Source organism: Onychomys torridus, chromosome 10 (genome assembly GCF_903995425.1).
Source record: "Onychomys torridus chromosome 10, mOncTor1.1, whole genome shotgun sequence".
Lineage (NCBI taxonomy): Eukaryota > Metazoa > Chordata > Mammalia > Rodentia > Cricetidae > Onychomys > Onychomys torridus.
This window is the reverse complement of record NC_050452.1, coordinates 78,517,836-78,538,953: the sequence shown is the minus strand read 5'-3', so window position 1 is coordinate 78,538,953 and position 21,118 is coordinate 78,517,836. Positions and strand designations below refer to the sequence as shown.

General features: G+C 43.6%; 1 protein-coding gene across 1 annotated transcript; it reads right to left on the bottom strand.

Annotated features, from left to right (window-relative positions):
- Positions 1 to 6,093: 6,093 nt before the first annotated feature.
- On the bottom strand, positions 6,094 to 20,902 carry Plac8 (placenta associated 8). The gene is made up of 5 exons (XM_036201585.1): positions 20,850 to 20,902; positions 11,899 to 12,036; positions 10,391 to 10,515; positions 7,367 to 7,482; positions 6,094 to 6,316 (listed from the first exon to the last, which is right to left on the bottom strand). The coding sequence occupies exons 2-4, from the start codon at positions 12,005 to 12,007 to the stop codon at positions 7,378 to 7,380; spliced, it is 339 nt and encodes a 112-aa protein (XP_036057478.1). The 5' UTR covers positions 12,008 to 12,036; positions 20,850 to 20,902; the 3' UTR covers positions 6,094 to 6,316; positions 7,367 to 7,377.
- Positions 20,903 to 21,118: the final 216 nt, after the last annotated feature.

The window sequence follows — 21,118 nt, the reverse complement described above, 5'->3', positions numbered from 1 at the left end:
CTCAGATTAGCATTTACTCTTACCTAATTACCAATAGCCTGGTACCTCAGGCATCACATCCGACTTCCAGCCCAAACATTACCTACTAAACTCGCTAAAAGATGCTGCAAGACAGGGCAGCAGGCGGCAGTGTTAACTGAACCGGCAGGCTTTGGCAGGGTGGGCTGAGGTGCCCCAGTGGGTGGGGGAGACGCGCCAGGCAGAAGTGGGGGCAGGCAGCGGGTGAAGGGGTGGGAAGTTACACCATCAGACACAGTATCCACGTGGGAAGTTTATTAAGGGGGTGGGGAGGCAGAGGTGCAGCAGCCAGTGGAGAGAGGGAAAGGAAGAAAAGGGGGGTTCTTAGAGGACGCTGGACACCCAAGGGGTGTTCAGAATGCTGATAGTCAGAACAAGACTAATATAGCAAATGGGGGGGGGTGGAATTACCAGGCCAGGAATTGAGAGCAACCATGATAATATTCCAAGGGCTCTAATAGAAAAAGTGGACAACATATAAGAACAGATGAGTAAACAGGTTGAAATCAGAGAAAGAAATGAATGCCCACTGTTGAGCTCATCATCAGGCTGGAGGTGGCCGAGAGAAGACATGGTCAGCCCAAAGCCATCGATACGGAAGCTGTCCATAGTAAAAACTTCCCAAACTCAAGTGTAAAGCGGCAAAGTGGGACTGGAAGGATGTCTAAGAACCGGGGAAAATTAGGAAAGTTCACATGTAATGACAATACCAGAAGAAAGGAAGAGAATATTTGAAATAATGCCTAACAATGTTCCAAAGCTAGTAATATACACCAAGTTACAGACGCAGGAAGTTCAGAAACCTAAGTAGCAGTCACACATGGAAACATGCCTGTCTCAGCACTGGGGCGGCTGACACGGGAGGATTTCGAGTTTGGGCTAGCCCAGGTGACAGAGCAAGACCTTGTCTCGAAAAATAACACAAGCATCAAGTAGGAATTATGGGTATAGCTCAGTGGTAAAGCCATGCATGGCATGAATGTGGCCTGGGTTCACCCACCAGTCCCCAAAACAAACATAGAACAAAGTAACGTCAGAAGATAGTCAGTGTGGTCGCTTACACCATTAACCCCGACCCTCTGGACTACATCAGAAGACCCTGTCTCAAACAAAACAAGAACTCTGATTACAAACGGGAAAGTATTAATGGTTTTTAACACCCGGATATATCATTTGAATTGCAGCAACCAAAGACAGGGAATGTTGAAAAGACAAAACACCTCACCTGCAGAGGAAATATGAATAAGAATCACATTGGCTTTCTCTTCAGAAATCATTCAAGAGCAGAACAGAAATATTTAAGGTATTGAAAGAAAAACTCAGCATAGACTTTTACACAACAGAATTATACTGTTGCAATGAAAGCATTTTTTTTTTTTTTGCGGGGGGGGGGGGGGGGGGGGGGGAGGGTGCTGAGGAATCTATTATACCAGAAACATCAAAAGAAATTCTTGTAAGAGACATTTTAAAACGTGGTATGAGTTTAAAACAAAACAAAACAAAACACAACTCAAATCCTCAGATCTGCATAAAGATGGAAAGGAGATCAGAAAGAGTCAAGCATTGGCTGAGCTGGTTATGCCGGTACACACCCGAGACCCCCAACGCCATGAACACCAAGGCAGAGGGTCAAAAGTCTGGGGCCAGCTTGTTAGACTTTACATCAAAAACATTCATAAAAAATGGCACTGGGGGTAGAACTCAGAATACTTGTCTAGCTAATTCAAAGCCCTGGGTTCAATTCTCAGCACCCCATAAAAACTGGGTGTGGTGACACACTCCTGAAACTCCTACAGTCTGAATCCTTAAGACCAGAGTTCAAGGTCAACCTCGGCTGTTTAGTGCGCGGGAGACTAGCGGAGGAGGCCAGCGAAGCTACATGAAAACCAGTATCAAAAAGTGTAGTGGGGATTTGTTCCACCAACTAGCTTTGAGGTATAAGCCTTAGGGCGTGGCTTCTGATCCGCCAACGTGATTGCTTAAAAGGAGAGGGGGGGGGGTCGCGCCCCTTCTCGGGGTGGATTCAGAAAGCTGGATCCATTCTCTCACGGGCAGAACAGACAGCGGCTGTTCTGTATTCGTGAGTGTGTTATTACTTTAATAAATCCTTGATCCCCTCTTAAGCAGACTCACATGAATTTCTTGTAATAAAAAAGTTTTCTTTTTCTTAAAATTTTAATTTAGGACAAAAAGACCTATCAGATCAAGAAGCGAGTCAAATCCAACACCAGATAAATAACTGCCACTACAACCAGGGTGTACGTGGCTAGGCCAGCATTCAGAGCTGACCAATGTGACCCATGCCATTAGTGGGTACAGAAAAAGCACCTGATACAATCTAGCTCATTCATGGTTAAGAGTCAGGAAGTAGGGTGGACCACCTCAACTTGGTAAAGGGTGCTGATAAAAAATGTACAGCTGATTGCACATTTAACAGCAAGAGACTATCCATCTGCTCATGACTGGGAACTTGGCAAAGATGTCTACACTTAGTTTCTTGTTTGATTTTTGTTGTTTTGATTTTTGAGACAAGGTTTCTCTGTGTAGCCCTGGCTGTTCAGGAACTCACTCTGTAGACTAGAGCTCTGGTCTCAAACTCAGAGACCCACTTGCCTCTGCCTCCTGAGTGCTGGGATGCACCACCACCACTCAGCAAGATGCCTGCTCTCAACACTCCTATTTGATATTCATTCATAATCCCTGGCTATGTAACATGACCAGAAAGAGAAAAAGAGTTACACAGATTGTACATTGCAATTGACATGATCAGAAACTCCAAAAGATTACCCAAACAGTGCACACTCATCAAACATTCCACTTTAATATTGCAGAAACCAGGTGGCAGTCAGGGAAGGTGATCTTGTGCTGTGGAATGTTCTGTATGTTAAATGTGTTGCTCTGATTGGTTAATAAATAAAACACTGATTGGCCAGTAGCGAAGCAGGAAGTATAGGCAGGACAAGCAGAGAGGAGAATTCTGGGAAGTGGAAGTCTGAGGCAAGGAGATGCTGTTAGCCGTGAGTACCAACATGTAAGATACTGGTAAGCCATGAGCCACGTGTCAAGGTATAGATTTATAGAAATGGGTTAGTTTAAGATAGAAGAACTCGTTAGCTAGAGGCCTGAGCCATGGCCATACAGTTTGTAAGCAATAAAAGTCTCTGTGTGTTTACTTGGTTGGGTCTGGTGGGTGAGAGAGATTTGTCCTGACTGTGGGCCAGGCAGGACTGGAGAAAACTTCAGCTACAATCTTGCACTTCACTGCTGGCTAGGAGAAACAAACCAGACCCTCTGTGCCAGTCGTGCCTGGGGATGCACTGGTGAGTGCTGAGCAGTTGGTCAGAACTGGGTTCATTTACCCAATCAGATGGCTACTAATGATATTCAAGAAAAATCGGCTGTCACTAATAGCTGAGTTTGTGAAAGCTCCAGGAGTGGCAGGTCTGTGGCTGTCCGCAGCCCTTCCTCCTTGGGCCCCGTTTTAGGAAATGTGGGTGTTGGAGCCCCTGTGTTACAGAGGAGGCAGTGGAAGCTGTGTAGATGGCTTTATGCTGCGACATTTGGTGTGAAAGGGGAGAGCAGAGCCTCACAAAGCACTCTGCTCCGTGAGTGGGAAAGGAAGGACCTAAGTGCTTATGATTGTTGTCCATGAAATATCAATGCCAGGACTAAAAGATGGCTCATTGGTTAACAGCACTGGCTGCTCTTGCAGAGGACCTGGGTTCAATTCCCAGCACATGGCAGCTCACAACTGTCTGTAACTCCAGTTTAGGACATCCTCACACAGATATAACTGCAGGCAAAGCACCAATGGACATGAAAAAAAAATTAATTTAAAAAAAAGAAGGGGCTGGAGAGATGGCTCAGAGGTTAAGAGCACTGGCTGCTCTTTTAGAGGTCCTGAGTTCAATTCCTAGCAACCACATGGTGGCTCACAACCATCTGTAATGAGATCTGATGCTCTCATCTGGTATTCGGGCAAACATGCAGACAGAACACTGTTTACATAATAAATAAATAAATCATTAAGAAAAGAAAGAAAGAAAGAAAGAAAGAAAGAAAGGAAGGAAGGAAGGAAGGAAGGAAGGAAGGAAGGAAAGAAATGGCAGTGTCTTGATTTTACCATGCTGAAGTTTCATAATAAATTTAGTACGTAGATGGTTTTATCTTCCTCCTTGACCCTAACAAATGAAGTGTACTCAGAAGCATTGAATGACTTGTGGAAATTTGCAAGTAAGATTCAGGACAGAATTAAGTAGGATAAAAAAAAAATGTTCTTAAAAATTGTCTTACATTAGCTGGGCGGTGGTAGCGCATGCCTTTAATCCCAGCACTTGTGAGGCAGAGCCAGGCAGATCTTTGTAAGTTTGAGGCCAGCCTGGTCTACCAAGTGAGTTCCAGGAAAGGCGCAAAACTACACTGAGAAACCCTGTCTCGAAAAACCAAAAAAAAAAAAAAAAAAATTGTCTTACACATGTGGCCATCAATGAGTCATTGACTTTGACAATGACAATCTTACTATTATTGTTATAGAAATGATATGCTTTCCCAGCGAGCCATCTCTGCATACTCCCAGGAAAGTAAGGAGAAAGTCTTTTATTAAAGTGCATGGCTGACCGCGGCCAACACCCAAGTGAGAGCTGGCCTCAATAGAAGACTTCACTGTTACACACCTTAGGCTTGGCCTTTTACATACACTGCCGTCCTCAAATCTTTGTTGTCCTAACCCTGGGTTATGCTTTGAGCAATTTAAATAGGGACAGGAGAATGCAAATCTGCTCACTTGGGCAGATGGGAGATTTACATAGCATAGACGTTGCCAGAATTATTTATTTCTTAAATACACCAGTGTTGTCCTTTCCAAATAGTTGTTATCCAGGTTCATCTTGCCCACCGGGCAGGATTATGTTTTCCTCATAAGAGCACAAGGGACTTGAGAGCTGATCAGGACTGAACAGTGGTTGTGACTCTCTGTTGCCCCCTTGAGTCGCCAGTGACAGGCAGGTTCTTTGGGGACAGGCCTAATGGCTGATAAATCCTGGTGAACAAACATTTATGCCCTTACATCATAAATTTTGCTTACCTCTAACAGGAGTGGTTAGCATACTGAGGTATTTTGGGGGCAGCTCTCCCTTAGCTAAATTCTACTTTGTATGATGTATGTCTCCTAAGCAAATCTATTGGTAAATCCTTGATAACATCGATTTTATTACTTTGAATTTTGATATCACTACCTCATATTTAAGAAGATAAAAAAATAAAATACTAGGAACCTCTCAAGCATTCAGCTGGATGCCAGACCCGGGTGTTGCGGAATCATCTTTTTGTACAATGTAAAGATGTGTCTTTGTCAAGGTGCCTTCTGATTGGTTTAATAAAGAGCTGAGTGGTCAATAGCTAGGTAGGAAGAGGTTAGGCAGGACTTCCGGGCAGAGAGAGAGAGGAAAAGGAGATGAATCTAGGCACTAGAGAGATGCCAGAGGACACAGAGAGGAAACAGGAGGTGTGAGATGGAGATGGAAGAGAGGTAAAAAGCCATGAGGCAAAATGTAGATTAATATAAACGAATTCATTTATGTTATAAGAGCTAGTGAGACAAGGCCTAAGCTATTGGCCAAGCTTTCCTAATAAGTCTCCAGGGGTTTGTTTTGTTTTTGCGAGCTGGCAGACTAAAGAAAAGTCTGACTGCTCCTGGAGTGTTCACTACGGAAAGCCTTGCTTTGTCAGAAACATGCTGATAAGTAACAGGGAAGGAAAGTGTTTCAGAACAGTTCATTATCTGTAGCTCATAGCTTCTATACCTCAAGCTTTGAGGATCCAAGGGCCAAACTGCTGTTGTTGAAAGTCCAGACACTGAACACCTGAGCAGGAGTGGGTAGCAGGGGCGGGATGATGAGACTGAATCCTTAAAATTAATCAGTGAGAAAGCATTTGGGTGAAGGCAATGATGCATAAAGAATGTAGCAAGGGGCTGAAAGCGTGGCTTGTGGGTATAGCAATTACTTCGCACCTATGAGGCACCACACACAACAGAACAATCATCTTAGTAAAATCTTTTATTTGGTTTATGTGTAAAGTGTAAAAAATTCATAAGCTGGAATATCTGATGACACGGGAGCAAGGAGAAGCCAAGTCAAACAGCAACATCCATTTAAAATAAATCAGAAAGTCAAATTTCTAAAATGCCATCATCTTGGAATTATCCCGTCACCCATCGTTTCTCAGTTGCAAAAGATTTGGAAAGACTCTGGCTGAAGAGGCGTGTTCCGGGTTCAGCAGCTTTAGCGAGAGCTCTCCCCTGTGAGGGAAGCACAGAATTCCTCAATCTACCTTTCTGTTTTTAATAAACATTAATTTGCAGCAGCATCTTAGAAACACTGAGAAGTTACACAGTTAGTGCTGAGTCCTCAGACACCTTGTGCCCCATTTCCCTGTTAGTTAACATCAGGTGTTACCACAGCATGGACTGGATTCAGATTCCTTATAGTTTTACCAAGCTGCCTTTTCTGTTCTGGGATCCAGTCCAAGTGCTAAACTGCACTGGGTCATTATATTCCATAGGTTCCTCTCACCTGATAGTGTATCAGAGTTCCCTTATTTGTCTATTTGTTTTTAAATTTTTTTAATTATTTTATGTGTATGACTGTTTTGCCTGCATGCCTGTCTGTGTACATGTGTACCTAGTTCCCATGGAGTCCAGAAGAGAGCATCAAATTCCATGGAACTGGAGTTACGGACAGTGTGAGCCATCATGTGGGTGCTTGGAATCGAACCTGCAACCTTTCCCTTTATCCCTGTGGATTTGTTTGGTTTGGAGACCGGGTCTCATGTAGCCCAGGATGGCCTCAAACTCACTCTGTAACTGATGCTAGCCTTGAACTCCTGATTCTCCTGCCTCCAATCCAAGTGCTGGGATTACAGGTGTATGTCTATTTTATAAAATAGCAAGAATCGAATTTAGGGCTTTGTACATCCGTGGTGAGCACTCTACCAACCCAGCTTCACCTCTATTCCTGAGTTCAGTTTTCTTGTCAGTGAATAACAGAATATCCAAATTGATCATCAGAAGTCAGAACCATGGAATATATTTTATTTCGAACTAGCTCGAAGATTCAGTGTGCTAATTTCTCTGAGATTAAAAACAGAAGTTCAGCCAGGATCTGGTAGTGCACACTTTTATTCCTAGCACTCAAGAGGTAGAGGTAGGCTCTCTGTGAGTTTGAGGACAGTCTGGTCTACAGAGCAAGTTCCAGGACAGGCAGGGCTGTTACACAGAAAAACAATGTCTTGGAAAAAAAAAAAGTTCACTTGTGCTGACCCACTGCTTCCCGAGTCCACGTTGACTCACCCTCCAGCTCCTTAGAAAGCATTCATGGCTCTCCTCCGGTTGATGTCTCTCTTGATTTGGCACACAGAGCAAACAGGACAGAAGAGGGTGGTCATATAGTCATCACAAAGAGATCCCTGAGGAAGACATGAAGGCATGTGAATTTTAAAGAAAACCAAAGCCTGGACTCTCTAGAGTCAGGCGCTGGAGCCCGCACACAGGGTCAGAGGGAAATCTTCAAGGGTCACTTCTTTCCTTTCACCACATGGGTCCTGGTCTTCCAGTTTGACAGGAAGTGCTTTTATCTGCTCAGCCGTCACATAGGCCCTAGAGTCGGTTTCGACGGATACCTCCAGGAAAACCGTAACTGACCACAAGACATTTGTGTCTCCATTGCAGTACTCTATGATTCTGAGAATATAAGATCCAATCCAACTATCAAGCCCAAGAATACAATAAAGAGATTTATCAGATCGAAGAACCAGGAAGCTCCTGGCTCTAAGTTGTTACAGCAGAATGAAAAACTCGGGACACGTGATTCTGCAAACGTTTTGGGAAGAGAATTAGGGAAGTGGCAGACAGTTTGGGGTCAAAGTACTCCTAAGTACTCATGCAAAAAGTAAAAGTTTGACAGGAAATGTAGCCACATAAGACATCGCCTGTGATGTTGAATGAAGAAGCACTGGGGTCATAATATAAAACCTGGACATGGAATTGGTCAAAGGTACAGAGAAATGGGTAGGAGGGAGTGGGTAGGAGCCAGGAAGGACCATAGCCCGGGCTTCCGTGAAGTCCATAGGTAAAGCCTACATCAAGAAGCGAATATTCAAAGGACAAGCAAAAAAAAAAAAGTCCCTCTGGAGGGTCACACAGGTGAAGGAAGTTAGGGAATGGTTGTTTTTCTGGACAATCTATCACATGAGGTCATTTAAAGAACAGTTTGCTTCAGAGTTTTCATCTGTTGAAAGAACAAAAGCCAATCTAGAGAGCAGGGACTTTGGTAAGGCTGGAGATCCTGAGCAGTTTAAATATGGTGAAGGAGAAAGTCAGAGTCACAGATCCATCAACCCGAAGCAGCCCAGGGGGAAGTGTGGGGACACAACACTAGTAAAACCCCAAGCTCAGAAACCAGCAGAAGGGGAAAGGGGAAGCAGGCAGTGTGGTTCTCCTAGGACGATCAAACCCAGGGCCTCCTCATGTGGGTCTCGGGGCTCCAGGAGAGGCCCGGTAGAAAACAGTGGGTAGTGTCCTAGATATTAGATTGCTAGCTCACAGGGTACATATACTCCTCCAAGTCTGTCAGTTTACAAACCTTCAGCATTTACACAAATGTATTTCTATGAGTTAAAGGGATAGAAACACGTTATTGTTTATTACCAAGTGGTAGACTTGGTTATTAAAAGGTTCAATTTTCACTTTTTACTTCATATATTTCTGTTTAAATTTGTTACACATTTTAACACTGATTTATAATAAAATAAAACTAGTTAAAATTTTCAACTGAAAAAAAAATAATTTCAATGAAATAAAATAGGTCCCTAGAAAATGTTGCACATTTGTTTGTCCCCTGTGACGATGAAGCTTGTGTGTTACCTTGTCTAGGCCACAGTTGAACATAGATGTTTGCTCCACCATTATTCTAGATGGTTTTTGAAGATTTATTTGAGATAAAATTAACATTTAAACCTGTAGACTTGGAATACAGCAGATTACCTCACATAATGTAGATGGATTTCTCTTCCAATTAGTTGAAGACCTTTTTACAATTAGGAGCTGAGGCTTACTGATTAGGTTGATGGGCTAGGGAGCCTCTGGGGTCCATCTGCCTCCATCTTTCCAGGGCGGGGACTGAACTCAGGCTTTCAGAGCAAGCATTCTATTGACTGAGCTCTCCTCAGCTTTACCCTTCCTCCTGTTCCTTCCTTCCTTCCCTTCCTTCTGACAGGGTCACACTGTGTAGCTCAGAATGGTGTCAAACTCCCAACCTTTCTACCTCAACTTCCCAAGTCCTAAGAGTACAGATGTGTGTGCCACCACGTTCAAATAGTTGAAGATCTTGGAAGAGGAAGAAGATGAAGAAGAAGAACAAGAGGAAGAGGAGGAGGGAGCAGAAGAGGAAGGAGGAGGAGAAGGATTTCCCTTGAATTCAGAAGACTCCTGCTCATATGCTGCCTGTGGACTTCTCTTCAATTCACCCATGACTGTCTAGCTGCTTCAAGTGTTGGACTTCCTGGTTTCCATCATTGCATGACTTTACAACACAATCTCTCTATGACTTTCTTTTTCTTTTGGTTTTTCAAGACAGGGTTTCTCTGTGTATCCCTGGCTGTCCTGGAACGAACTCTGTAGACCAGGCTGGCCTGATCCTCCTGCCTCTGCATCCTGAGTGCTGAGACTAAGGGAGTGCACCATCACCATTTGACTTTTTCTTTACCGCTCTCTGTCTCTCTCTCTCTCTCCACACACAGAGGGAGGCACATATATATTTAATATATATACATATATAATGTACATTCCTATATGATATATAGAAATATGCGTACGCACACATATGCACGCACATCTACTTACCCTTTGGGCTGTTTCTTTGTGTAACTCTGATTAAAATGCTACCCCATTTCATACGGTGATGTAGGTTTAACTCAAAGTGCATGCACGGACAGTTTGGATTGGATGTCACCTCTCTGTGATACCAGGGCACACCTCTGGGTCAAAGGCTCCGCCTCTTACACACTTGGAAGTCTTCATTGGTAAAATATGGCGGACCCTCCCCCACCACACACACAGGCATCACCAGGGTGGTGGAGATGTTCAGGTACCTAAAGTATAGTAGGTTCCAAATAATCCTCCTCTACTGTATCACACAGTTGCAAATATGAAGTACTTGCTTTCTAGGATGTTCAGAGGGCACACAAGGACAGGATCTACTGCTATGTTGACTGAATTGAAGACTCAGAGCCTGGATACCATCAAATGGCAGCCACTCATACAACGGTTCCGGTAAGTTTGGTTGCAGACTGGAATGATAAAAGGTGAGAGACTCACGGGAATGCCATATCGGGTTCGGTAGAGGGTCCTCATCGCCACAGTTGTCCCACACAAACAGCATTCATTCATGTCAGCTGCCACTTGACACCCAAGACATGTAAAGCAGAACATCCCACAGAGGCCTGGAAACACGGAAGCCGGGATACAAGTCACTAGGCTGCCCCCATCCGCTCCACCATGAGCAGTCACAACAGGAGGCCTTCCCCTCTCTGCTGCCAAGTCCAGCTTCACTGTTTGGGTGGAGCCTTGTTACACGCCCCCCTCCCCCATCATTTCAAGAGTGACTGCGCACGGAAAAGATCCAGTTCTTTCCACAGGAGTGCCACTCATGTGTTAATTACTGAAACCTACCCATGTTCCAGGTAAAACCCTCAGTACTAACCATGCTCCCAACTGGAATCCAATAGGGATCTACTAGGAAAGAATGCCCAGTGGAGAACCAGCTCACTTCAGAGCAGAGCCTATAATGTCCTGACTGGTAAATACCTCCTGAACTGAATAGTGAAGCATGGTTAGAAAATTTGAAAATGAATAAAAGGGAACAGAGTCTCTTTGAGCTAATTTGTCATATTCATTCACGTTGGCCAAAGTCTTGGGATAGGATAGGGATGAAGTTTGGGGTAACATAGGCCTAAGGTGGGGTGTGTGTATATGTGTGTGTGTAATGACAAACTAGGAGGGTTTATGTATGTCACCAAGGCCAGGGAGGGCCACCAAGTATTTTGTAAGGGGAGAATGATTTGGTCAGATCTGCATTAAGGAAATCTTCCATAAACCGGGTGGTGGTGGTGGTGCACGCTTTTGATTCCAGTACTCGAGAGGTAGGGTCAGAGGCAGGCAGATCTCTGAGTTCAAGGCCAGCCTGATCTACAGAGCGAGTTCCAGGACAGCCTAGAAACACAGAGAAACCCTGTCTTGAAAAACCAAAACCCAAACAAACAACAAACAAATAAACAAACGAAATAAAAAAAATCTGCCACAAAACAGTGAAGGCTACTCCCTTCCCTTTTACAAATGACAATTTATTTAGTGTGTGTGTGTGTGTGTGTGTGTGTGTGTGTGTGTGTGTGTGTGTGTGTATGTGCGCACTCAGGATGCAGAGGCATCTCTGTGAGTTTGAGGCTAGCCTGGTCGACATAGTGAGTTCCAGGACAGCTAGGGCTACACAGAGAAACCCTGTTTCAAAAAACAAACAAAAAAATTAGGTTCAATTAAAAATGTTTCATTCATGTATAATCTGTTTATAATTATTAGGCCAAGCCCATTCAACTTTAGAATCATTTAAGACTTCCAATGTTACCTTAACTCTAGGAGTTATTTTAGGGGTAACATGATTATTTTTGACGGACAGGAGAAGAAATCAGCTATAATCATTAGACTGTTTTTTATTTTGACTGTATCATTCTGGAATGCCCAGGCACCTGTAATAAGTTAGCAACTTTCAACACAGTGAGGGAGGAATGGGACAGTTTATCAATGTTGGGGGCACCTTCCCCCGTACTTACAGACTCCGAAGTCGCTGAAGCAATCACACAGGCTGGTCTGCCAGTTGGAGTTTTGGGGAGCACGAACAAATCCAGGTTGAGTCACGATGACTGTTGGTGCCTGAGCCATCTTCGATGTGAGGTCTCAAAAGCCCCGGTCTGAAAAAGAAAATGTTGGCCTTTGCTGCCTGGAGCTGCTGTGGTTCTGTTCCTAAGGTAGAACTAACTGCTTTGCTCCGCTGGCTAGGGACGTGGTTGGAGAAATCAGCTTGTTGATCTCTAAGAGTATTTCAGTCTCCACCTCTGAGGGGCAGAGGCCCCATGGGAAAGGAGTTCACTGAACTGGAAAGGCGAACAGATGAGTCTCATGGGCGGAAGAAACGAAAGAGGGCTGATCGCAAGTGATTTTCAGGCAGGTACCTGCTGTCCAGGAAGGGGAACAAATGACTGGCCTGTGACAGTGGTGGGGTCAGGGGACCATGGGAAACAACCTTCTCTTAAGCTAAATGGCCTAAACTTAGTGCATATCCACCCTCTTCCCCGTCTTGATCTGCCTCTTGGGGTTTCGACAGCCTCTCTTGAATCCAAACCGCACCTTTGCCCGGGCTGCTTAGCCCCTGACACCTGGCTGATAATCATCCCGACTGGTTTCCTATCGTGTTTTGTCAGCGGTGATGTTTATTTGTTTACCCAAGTCAGACTCTCTTCACGTAGCCCAGGCTAGCCTCAAGCTTTCCAAATGCCGGAATTACAGGTGTGTGTCACCATTCCCAGCCCAGCATCTGTTGACCATTATAACAACCAATAAATAACTCTAAATGTTTCTCTTCCCATTACTGAGTATAGTATGCAAATAGTTTGTAGTTTTTAAAGATTTAGTAAAGCAAGTATAAGTAGAAAGGGTACAAAATTTGACATTGAGAATGTTTAAAAAAAAAAAATCCAAAGCAAGAGAGATTCAAGAGTCCCGAGGTTAGGAAAATGATGGAAAGACAGGATCAAATAGTTTACAAAAGAAATGGGGGGGGGGAGCTTAAATATATACAAAAAGATGCTCAAAGTCTCCCAACAGTAAGGAAAAAAAATGCTATCTGTTAGCAAAGTTGAAAACTTGAGGGGCTTGGGTGAGGCGATTGCCTGGCATTGGCAAGGCCCCAGTGTGGTTCTTTAGCACTCACATTTGGTCAGAGCAGTCAGGAAAGAACACTGTATGGACTTGCTGGAGGGCAGGGGTCTTAGTGAGAAGGAGCTTGCAGGAAGCACTACCCTGAATAACAGGATTGTGACTGGGTTAACTTGGAAAACGCAAATGGTGAGGTCCCTCTGAGGCTTCTGAACATGATGGTGGAGGACCCAAAGATGAGCAAAACTTCTAAACAGTCAGCACATGCCTATAGTCCCAGGCACCTGGGGAGCTGAAGCAGGAGGATCACTAGGGTCCAGTTCTTGACCAGCCTGAGCAATGTAGCAAGATCTTGTCTAAAAAAACCAAAACAAAAGAATCAAATATCATCAGGGTATGTGCCAGGATTCAGGAAACCACGAGGCAAGCAGGTTTACGAGCACATAGACACATAGATAGATATGATAAGAGGTATATAAAGATAACGTTCTGATTACGTTAGGTAGATGTGATAGAGGTATATAAAGATATGTTCTGATTACATCCACAGAGAGAATACACCTAGTGCCCAAATCTTGATTACCAAATGCCATTGTTCACAAAGATGAGCAGTGTTCACTAATGCGTACCTCCAAAGCTGGGGGACAGGAGGCCTGAGATGGACCTGGGAAGTGTGACATCAGCACAAAGAAGTCTCAAGAGTAGATCTAATAAAATGAAACACTGCTGAGTGGGGAAAGAGGTAGACTTCTGAGGCAATTTGATGGCCAGGTATAGAATTTGAGCAAAAAGTAATGTTATTGTTAGATAACTCATAAAATAAACAATCTGTAGCTCTCTCTATATTATCTGTATCATTTCTGTATAATATTAGTATAAATAAATAAACTAAATTTTAAATGGAGAGAAAGGATGGTACTTTCTTCCTTAGAAAGTTCCAGCTAGTGAGTATAGAAGGAACAACAGAAATAAATAAATACAGAAATAAATATAAGCCTGTCATCTGGTGTACACCGTAGTGCTAACCACTGCAGGCAAGATGGATGGCAGGAGGCTGGGATACTACAAAGGTATTTTTCATTTTTACCTGGGCTTCCTGGCTGATTATTCCTTCTCCAAAGCAAGCCATAGAGACTGGAATTTCACTTCCCCAAAGTCAAAGAAACTAATCTTTCCTTCCCATCCTTCCATCTTGGAATTGGCCATATAGACAGTTTCTGATCTCCTCCACTAGACAGCCATTCAATATGTCCACCGGATAATCTGGCCCCTGAGGAAGAACACTGAAGAATCTGCCCAGATCGGGCATGATGCTTCTCCACCTAGTCTGTGAGGCATTGGTGGCCACCCAGAGACATCCCCACAAATGACCAAAGGACAGAGTTTGAAGAGGGCTAAAAACGAAGTTCAGCAGGTAGAGTGCTTGCTAACAGGCAAGAAGCCCTGGTTTCCATCCCCAGCACTGTATAAAACTAGGCACGGTAACACATTCCAGCAATCCCAGGATTCAGGAGACAGAGGCAGGGGATTAGAAGTTCAGAGCCGTCAGTTAATAGTGAGTTTGAGGACACCTGGGCTACAGGAGACCCTGTTTCATAACAACAACAGCAAAAAGTCTACTTGAGTCTGGAGCAGTAGGTAGTACACACTTGCAATCCAGGCTGAGGTAGGAGGATTGTGACTTTGAAGCCAGGCAGTGCTCTATAGGGAGACCATGTAAATCCAGGGCAAAAACAACTAAGTAGCAAGAATAAATAACAACAAGGCCACAGAAAGTCTACAGGTAATTAAATAAGTACTTGCTCAAGGGAGAAGGCACATAGTAAGGAATCGTAGCCTGTCAGGAAGAGTTGTGGGACGTGTTCTTAGAGAACATAGGCTGCGAAGGAATGGTTTGGAAGAGAAACCAGGAAATAGAGATGCTACCAGAAGGTGAAGGGCAATTTATGGTGACTCACACTCATTTGTTAAGGAGCAGCAGCTTTACTGACCAGAAAGATGAATAAACTTCTTCCTATTGCTTTCAGTTCATTTTAAAAGTTCACTCATTGCGGAGGACACACAGCTGGCCTGTGTATTATTGGTTCCTCACTAGCTTTGCTGTTGATGAGACCTCTGACTGAAGCCACCCTACAAGTTCAAGCTGCTAAAAGGCTACGTTTTTCTATCTTGTCCTGGGACTTTTGCCTTGGTGGGGGTAATCTTCCTCTGAAAGCATTTCCTTCTGTTTATTTAGATCATGTTCGTATGCATTCATCTCTCTCCTCCCAACCCCCGTGTGTGTGTGTGTGTGTGTGTGTGTGTGTGTGTGTGTGTTTGTGTGTATGAATGAGTGTAATTAGGGTTACTCACAGGAGCACGGGCAACTAGCCATTGACCACACCAGTGAAGAAAAATGTCTCTGTTTCCCAGCCACTGAACGAAACCAATTGTTCACTAATGATTAACCAGACAGCCAGCTATTCCAGAAAGGGCCAACACCGAATCATAAGACATGCTAATCAAAACTTCGCTTGGCTTTGTGGAAGCCAGAAGGTCTAACGACCTATGAATAACAGCAGATGGTCGACCAGAAAAGTGGTCTATCTGAGACTTATAACTACCATGGGCCACACCTGGTATACCATCCCAGAAATCTCTACATATGCCTTGCCTCTGTATCCCCTATGCAACATAGCTTTTTCTTTTTTTTTCTTTTTTGAAGTAGGGTCTCATATAGCTTAAGCTCCCCTCAAACTGTTTGTAGTCAAGGGTTATCTTGAACTCTGGACCTCTTGCCCCTCTCAATTCCAGGGATTGAATCCAGGCCCTCCTGCATTGATAGGCAAGGACTATAGCAACTGAACACCAAAACCTGCCCTTTCTTTTTTCTTTTTCTTGACTGGACTGTCTATCTTCCAATTTTTTGAAATATCTTTACAGGGTGCAACAGCAGCTCCCTAAATTTATTTCACCAGTTTCAGGAAAATAAAGTAAAAACATTGCTATGGGCTGGGGATTTAGCTCAGTGGTAGAGCACTCACCTAGCAAGTGCAAGGCCCTGGGTTCGATCCTCAGCTCAAAAAGAAAAAACAAAAAAAAAATTGCTATAATTCGTTTTCGTTGCTGACCCTCTTCACAACTAACAAGAGCAGGTGTTTTTGAGTCGTGTTTACTGGTGCAAGACTTGAAAATGTAGCAGGCACCTGGTCCCTGGGAGGGGTTTCACTAACCCAGCTAGGAAGTTCTCTACTTCCCCATCTGCTGGGGATATGCTCAATGCCCTCATAGAGGGCATATTTCACCCACTGATGAGTGGGCAGACCCTAAGGCCCCCAGCAAGGGTGAGGTCAAGTTTCCCAGGACTGTTCAGACCTCCCCACAGAAGTCCCCCAGCGCTTCCCTCCATCCCAAACCCCAACACTATAATGTCAGAAATCATACTCTGTGTGATCACTTACCACAATGCCTTGGAAAGCAAAGCATTTTAGAAAACAGAAAAGCATGTGTATTCAAGTTTACTTTTCATTGCCTTTGAATATTCAAATGCCAGAAAGAACACAAAAGAATACTGACTGGGTGGTGACCTCAGAGTGAGCTGCTGGTAATTTTTTTTTTCACTTTTATCTTTATTATTAATTATTTTTATGATAGTGTTGAAAAAATTGTTAGGACTGGGAGACACAGATCTGTGGTGGAGTACTTGCTTAGCATTTAATAGGCCCTGGCCTGGAGCCCCACCATAACAACAACGACAAAAAATTAGAACTACCAAGAAAAGCTCCAAAGCTACAAAAAGAAACCTTGTCTCAAACAAAACAAAACAAAACAAAACAAAACAAAACAAAACAAAAATTAGAACTAGCATTTCTTTCTTTTTCTCTTATAATGAAATCTTGAGGTAGCTTTTTTTTTTTTTTTTTTTTTTTTTTTTGTTTTTTCGAGACAGGGTTTCTCTGAGTAGTTTTGTGTCTTTCCTGGAACTCACTTGGTAGCCCATACTGGCCTCGAACTCACAGAGATCCACCTGGCTCTGCCTCCCGAGTGCTGGGATTAAAGGCATGTGCCACCACCGCCCGGCGAGGTAGCTTTTTTTTTTTTTTTTTAAACCATTTTGGGGGGAAAATCAAATTGACAACTAACATCTTTAAAGGGAGTAAGCCATCATTTATAGCTCTGGTTTTACTCCTGGGCTCAATGTCCAGCACGACGCTGGCTTTTGATGAGTGACAGCTGAGTGAGGGAAGGAACATCCTTTCTGCCATTGTTATCAGGGGGAATTATAATCCTTAACTCAAGTCTACTGCAAGAAGCCTGCATTGGGGTTATAATAGTGGGCATCTGGAGAGTTCTGAGAGAGAACCACAGGACAGTGATTCTATAGTTATCCTTTGCTTGGCAACCCTCACTCAGCATATTGTAGATGTGTGTGTACTTTTATTATTTAAATATTGACTTCACAACCACTTGAGACCTGAACACTGGCTGAATGCTTCTAAAGTCCATGGCAATCTGCACCTGAGGCAAAGAGGTGCCCCTGAACGTCTATCTGCGTATTGCCAGATAATCGGTAAAAAATATTTTCTTTTCTCTACCAGTAGCCTAAACAGTCATCAATCAAAGTTGTATGCTATTAGCCAAGTGGTGGTGCCTATAATCCTAGCACCTGGAATGTGGAGGCAGGGGAAAAAAATATATTGTAATAATAACCATAACAAACCTCATATCTTTTTCATTAAAAAATTTATGTATGTATTTATTTATTATTTATTTATTTATTTAATGTATGAGGGTTCCATCTGCAGGTATGCTTACATACCATAAGAGGGCATCAGATCCCATTATAGATGGTTGTGAGCCACCATGTGCTTGGTGGGAATTGAACTCAGGACCTTTGGAAGAGCAGCCAAGTGCTCCTAACCACTGAGCCATCTCTCCAGCCCTTCCTTTTTATTTTCTTAACCCAGGAGAAATTTGAAAACATATATAATGTGCCCTACACACATGGGAATTATTTTCAGTCTCTTTGGTATTCTAAGTATTTTTTTCTATTTCTAATGCAGACAAAACCAAATGACAAATAAAGTAATAAATTAAAAATGTTGCATGTTTCTTTCATGGGTTTCTTTTTCTTTCTTTCTTTCTTTCTTTCTTTCTTTCTTTCTTTCTCTCTCTCTCTCTCTCTCTCTCCCTCCCTCCCTCCCTCCCCCCCTCTCTTCTTTCTTTCTTTCTTTCTTTCTTTCTTTCTTTCTCTCTGTGGTACTGGGGACAGAACAGAAGGCCTCCTGCGTGTTCGGCAGGTGCACTCTAAGATGCCCAGCTAAGTTCCTCTTTTGAAGTTGGGAAACTGCCGGAGTGGGAAACTGTGGGGATCACCGTGTTTCTGAAAGGGAAGCCAAGCAAGGGTGGGGGGCTGGGGGTGGGGCAAGAGGTTCTGAATACCAAGACACCAGTGAAGGTTGTCTGCAGCTGTGGGGTAGGATGCTCTGCCCAGCACTGTCTAGAGCATTCCTAGAGGTCCAGGGTTGCCATTTGCCACTTTCGGCTTATGCTGAAGAAGGTTTTATACTGTCAAGCCCATGGTTTCTTTTAGAAGTAGCACCCACCTCCATATTTAAAGACCCAAGAGGTGGAGCCGAAAGTGCAGGTCAGAGAAGCGCTGGCTGAGCATGCAGGTGCCATTGACCTTGCCCTGCTCCTGGCCCTCAGTGTGCTAACCACCAAAACCCTCCACCAGAAGAACTGACCACAAAACACTAAGAGGAGTTGGTAGATTCACTCAGTGCACTCTTAGGAGGCCCTGTGAGCCTGTCACAACTCTGCTTCACACGGGAGCTACGACAAAGTGTAAAATCCAATGCAGACTGCCCCAAAGACCTGACTTTTTTTCCCCCCTATTGGCTTCAACCATCAAGATGCGGAAGCCTTTAACCTTAGTCAACTCAAATGAAAGGTCACCAGGAAGTGAAGGGAAAAAAAAATCTTCCTGGCATCTGCCTAATGTTGTTTATGTCATGTTTCTGAGTGTTCTGTGACTTAATGTTTGTGCCTGTTCCATAGTCCTCAGAGTTTATGATATATTAAGACTGTGCCCCAAACCACACTCTCAACAAGCCAATTATGAGTCAAATTAATAGTGGAAAGCAGGAAAAATGGCAGAGAAACTCAGTAACACCTCCACCCCATCCCCCATCCCCCAGTCTGTCCTCTGGATCCCGATTAAGGTTTAAACTGAAGGCTGCTCCATGTCTAAGCACCACATGGGCTTTGGTGGCATCCTGTCAGGTGGCCTGACTGTGTCAGAACTGTGTGGAATCCCTTTCTAAGAAACCAGTTCCTCTGGCTAAAAGCCTTTTCCTACTCCCAGCAAGAGATTCCTGGGGGAATTTCTTTAAACACGCAGGCTGATAGTAAGATCGAGACACATGTGTCTCTTTAGAATGTCTTCATTTCTGCCAGACCTGTCTCAAAGCACTCGGAAAGCTTGTTGGCCATGTAGATTCCTGGTCACTACTCTGGGAAACTGGTTAGTCTAGGGTCTGGGAGTTTGTAATTAGCATCCTCGGGGCTGCAGCCCCTGTGCCATAGGACATGTGGCTGCTTTGATGGCAATTATATATAGAAAAAGGTCTTTCTTTCCCCAGGCAGCCACAGCACATGCAAAATCAGCTCATGGTACCTCACAGGACCCTTGATTGGGGTGGAGATTCTCACTCTAGTACCTTGCAGACCTTGTAGCCTCTTGGTTTGTCCATTTCTCTCTGTTATTAATAATTACACATTCATTTAAAAACATGTATTGACCCATCCGCAAGTGTAACAGTCTTGTGATAGACTTGCTGTGGACCGAGAAGATACCTGTAATTCCCTGTCCATGGGGGCAGCCCTGCTCAGAGCTCTGCTCTGTACACCATCTTTGAATGTACAACAGGGAAGAGAGTGATAAAACTCAGGAAAAAAAAGAAAAAACGGAGATGAGGAGATTGAAATGGGAATCTCAGTGGGCAAGCCTTGAAAAGTGGTATGACCAACACCTTCCCCTTTAGAAGTTTCTTTGCAAGCAAGGGTCTCTGCCAGGAAATCTTGCGGTATTATTAGGCTTACATGTTGAACATCTTAATTTTAACTGCCAGTCTTAGGCTTATTCTTGTACCTATATTTCTGCCTCAGAACACCCCACTCTTTAGAAAGACAGTACACTGGCTTAATAAAATTATGTTATATGGCACTGATTACATTAATACATCTTATTAATATTGATTAGCTCAGGTTCTAAACAATATGCTTAGATTTTCTTCTTTCTGTTGTATATTGGTATTACCATTTTTTTTTCTGTCACACATGATCTCTCTATCAGATGAGAGATGTGAAAGGTGGCTTTCCTCTTTTTGCACATCAGTGAGTACCAGAATTAAATTTCCGCAGTAGTTAGATGTTTGCTTTCATGAGAATTCCTAAGGATTCTCAAACTTTATAATCGAAACCTACAAAAATCCCATCTAGTTTTTGCCAGGTAGTTTAAACAGATAAACATTTTCATGCACAAAGAAGCCAAGCCAGCTCCGGTGAAGAAAGAGGGGCAGGAATGGCCAAGTTGGTAAATAAAGCACATAAAATGCATCCCCCACTGAGCACAGTGTCTCCAGAGGATTCCAGCTGAGGTGTCTCAAAGCAGGACACTTAGCAAAATGCTTGCCCCATAATCGCTGAGTTTCACTAAATCCATTAAATTTAAAGCAATTAAGGGAGAAAAATCTAATCTTCCAACAGAATCTCAAGCTATGATAGGAATAAAACAAAACAATGGAATCACTTCTAAAGGAACCCCCCCCCCCATATTTGAAGAAGTTCTTAATAGCAAAGTACTTACAGTTGAAAAGGGTTGGAGCAGGAAGTGTCTTGTGGTCTGGAGTTGAATCCTCCAAGAAGTTAAGCTCTGAGGAGAGCCGGAGGTGATCAGCTTTCAGGGGCGGCCAGCCGGCCAAAGAGCAGAGTCCTGTGTTCTGATTGGCTGTGGTAATCCAGACAGAAGTGGATAAGAGATCTCTCTTACCAAATAGGGTATGTTCCTTTCCTTACAATGGACTGACTGCTATTGTACACCTTTCTGGGGAGGGGATGTGAATCACTCAGAAGCTG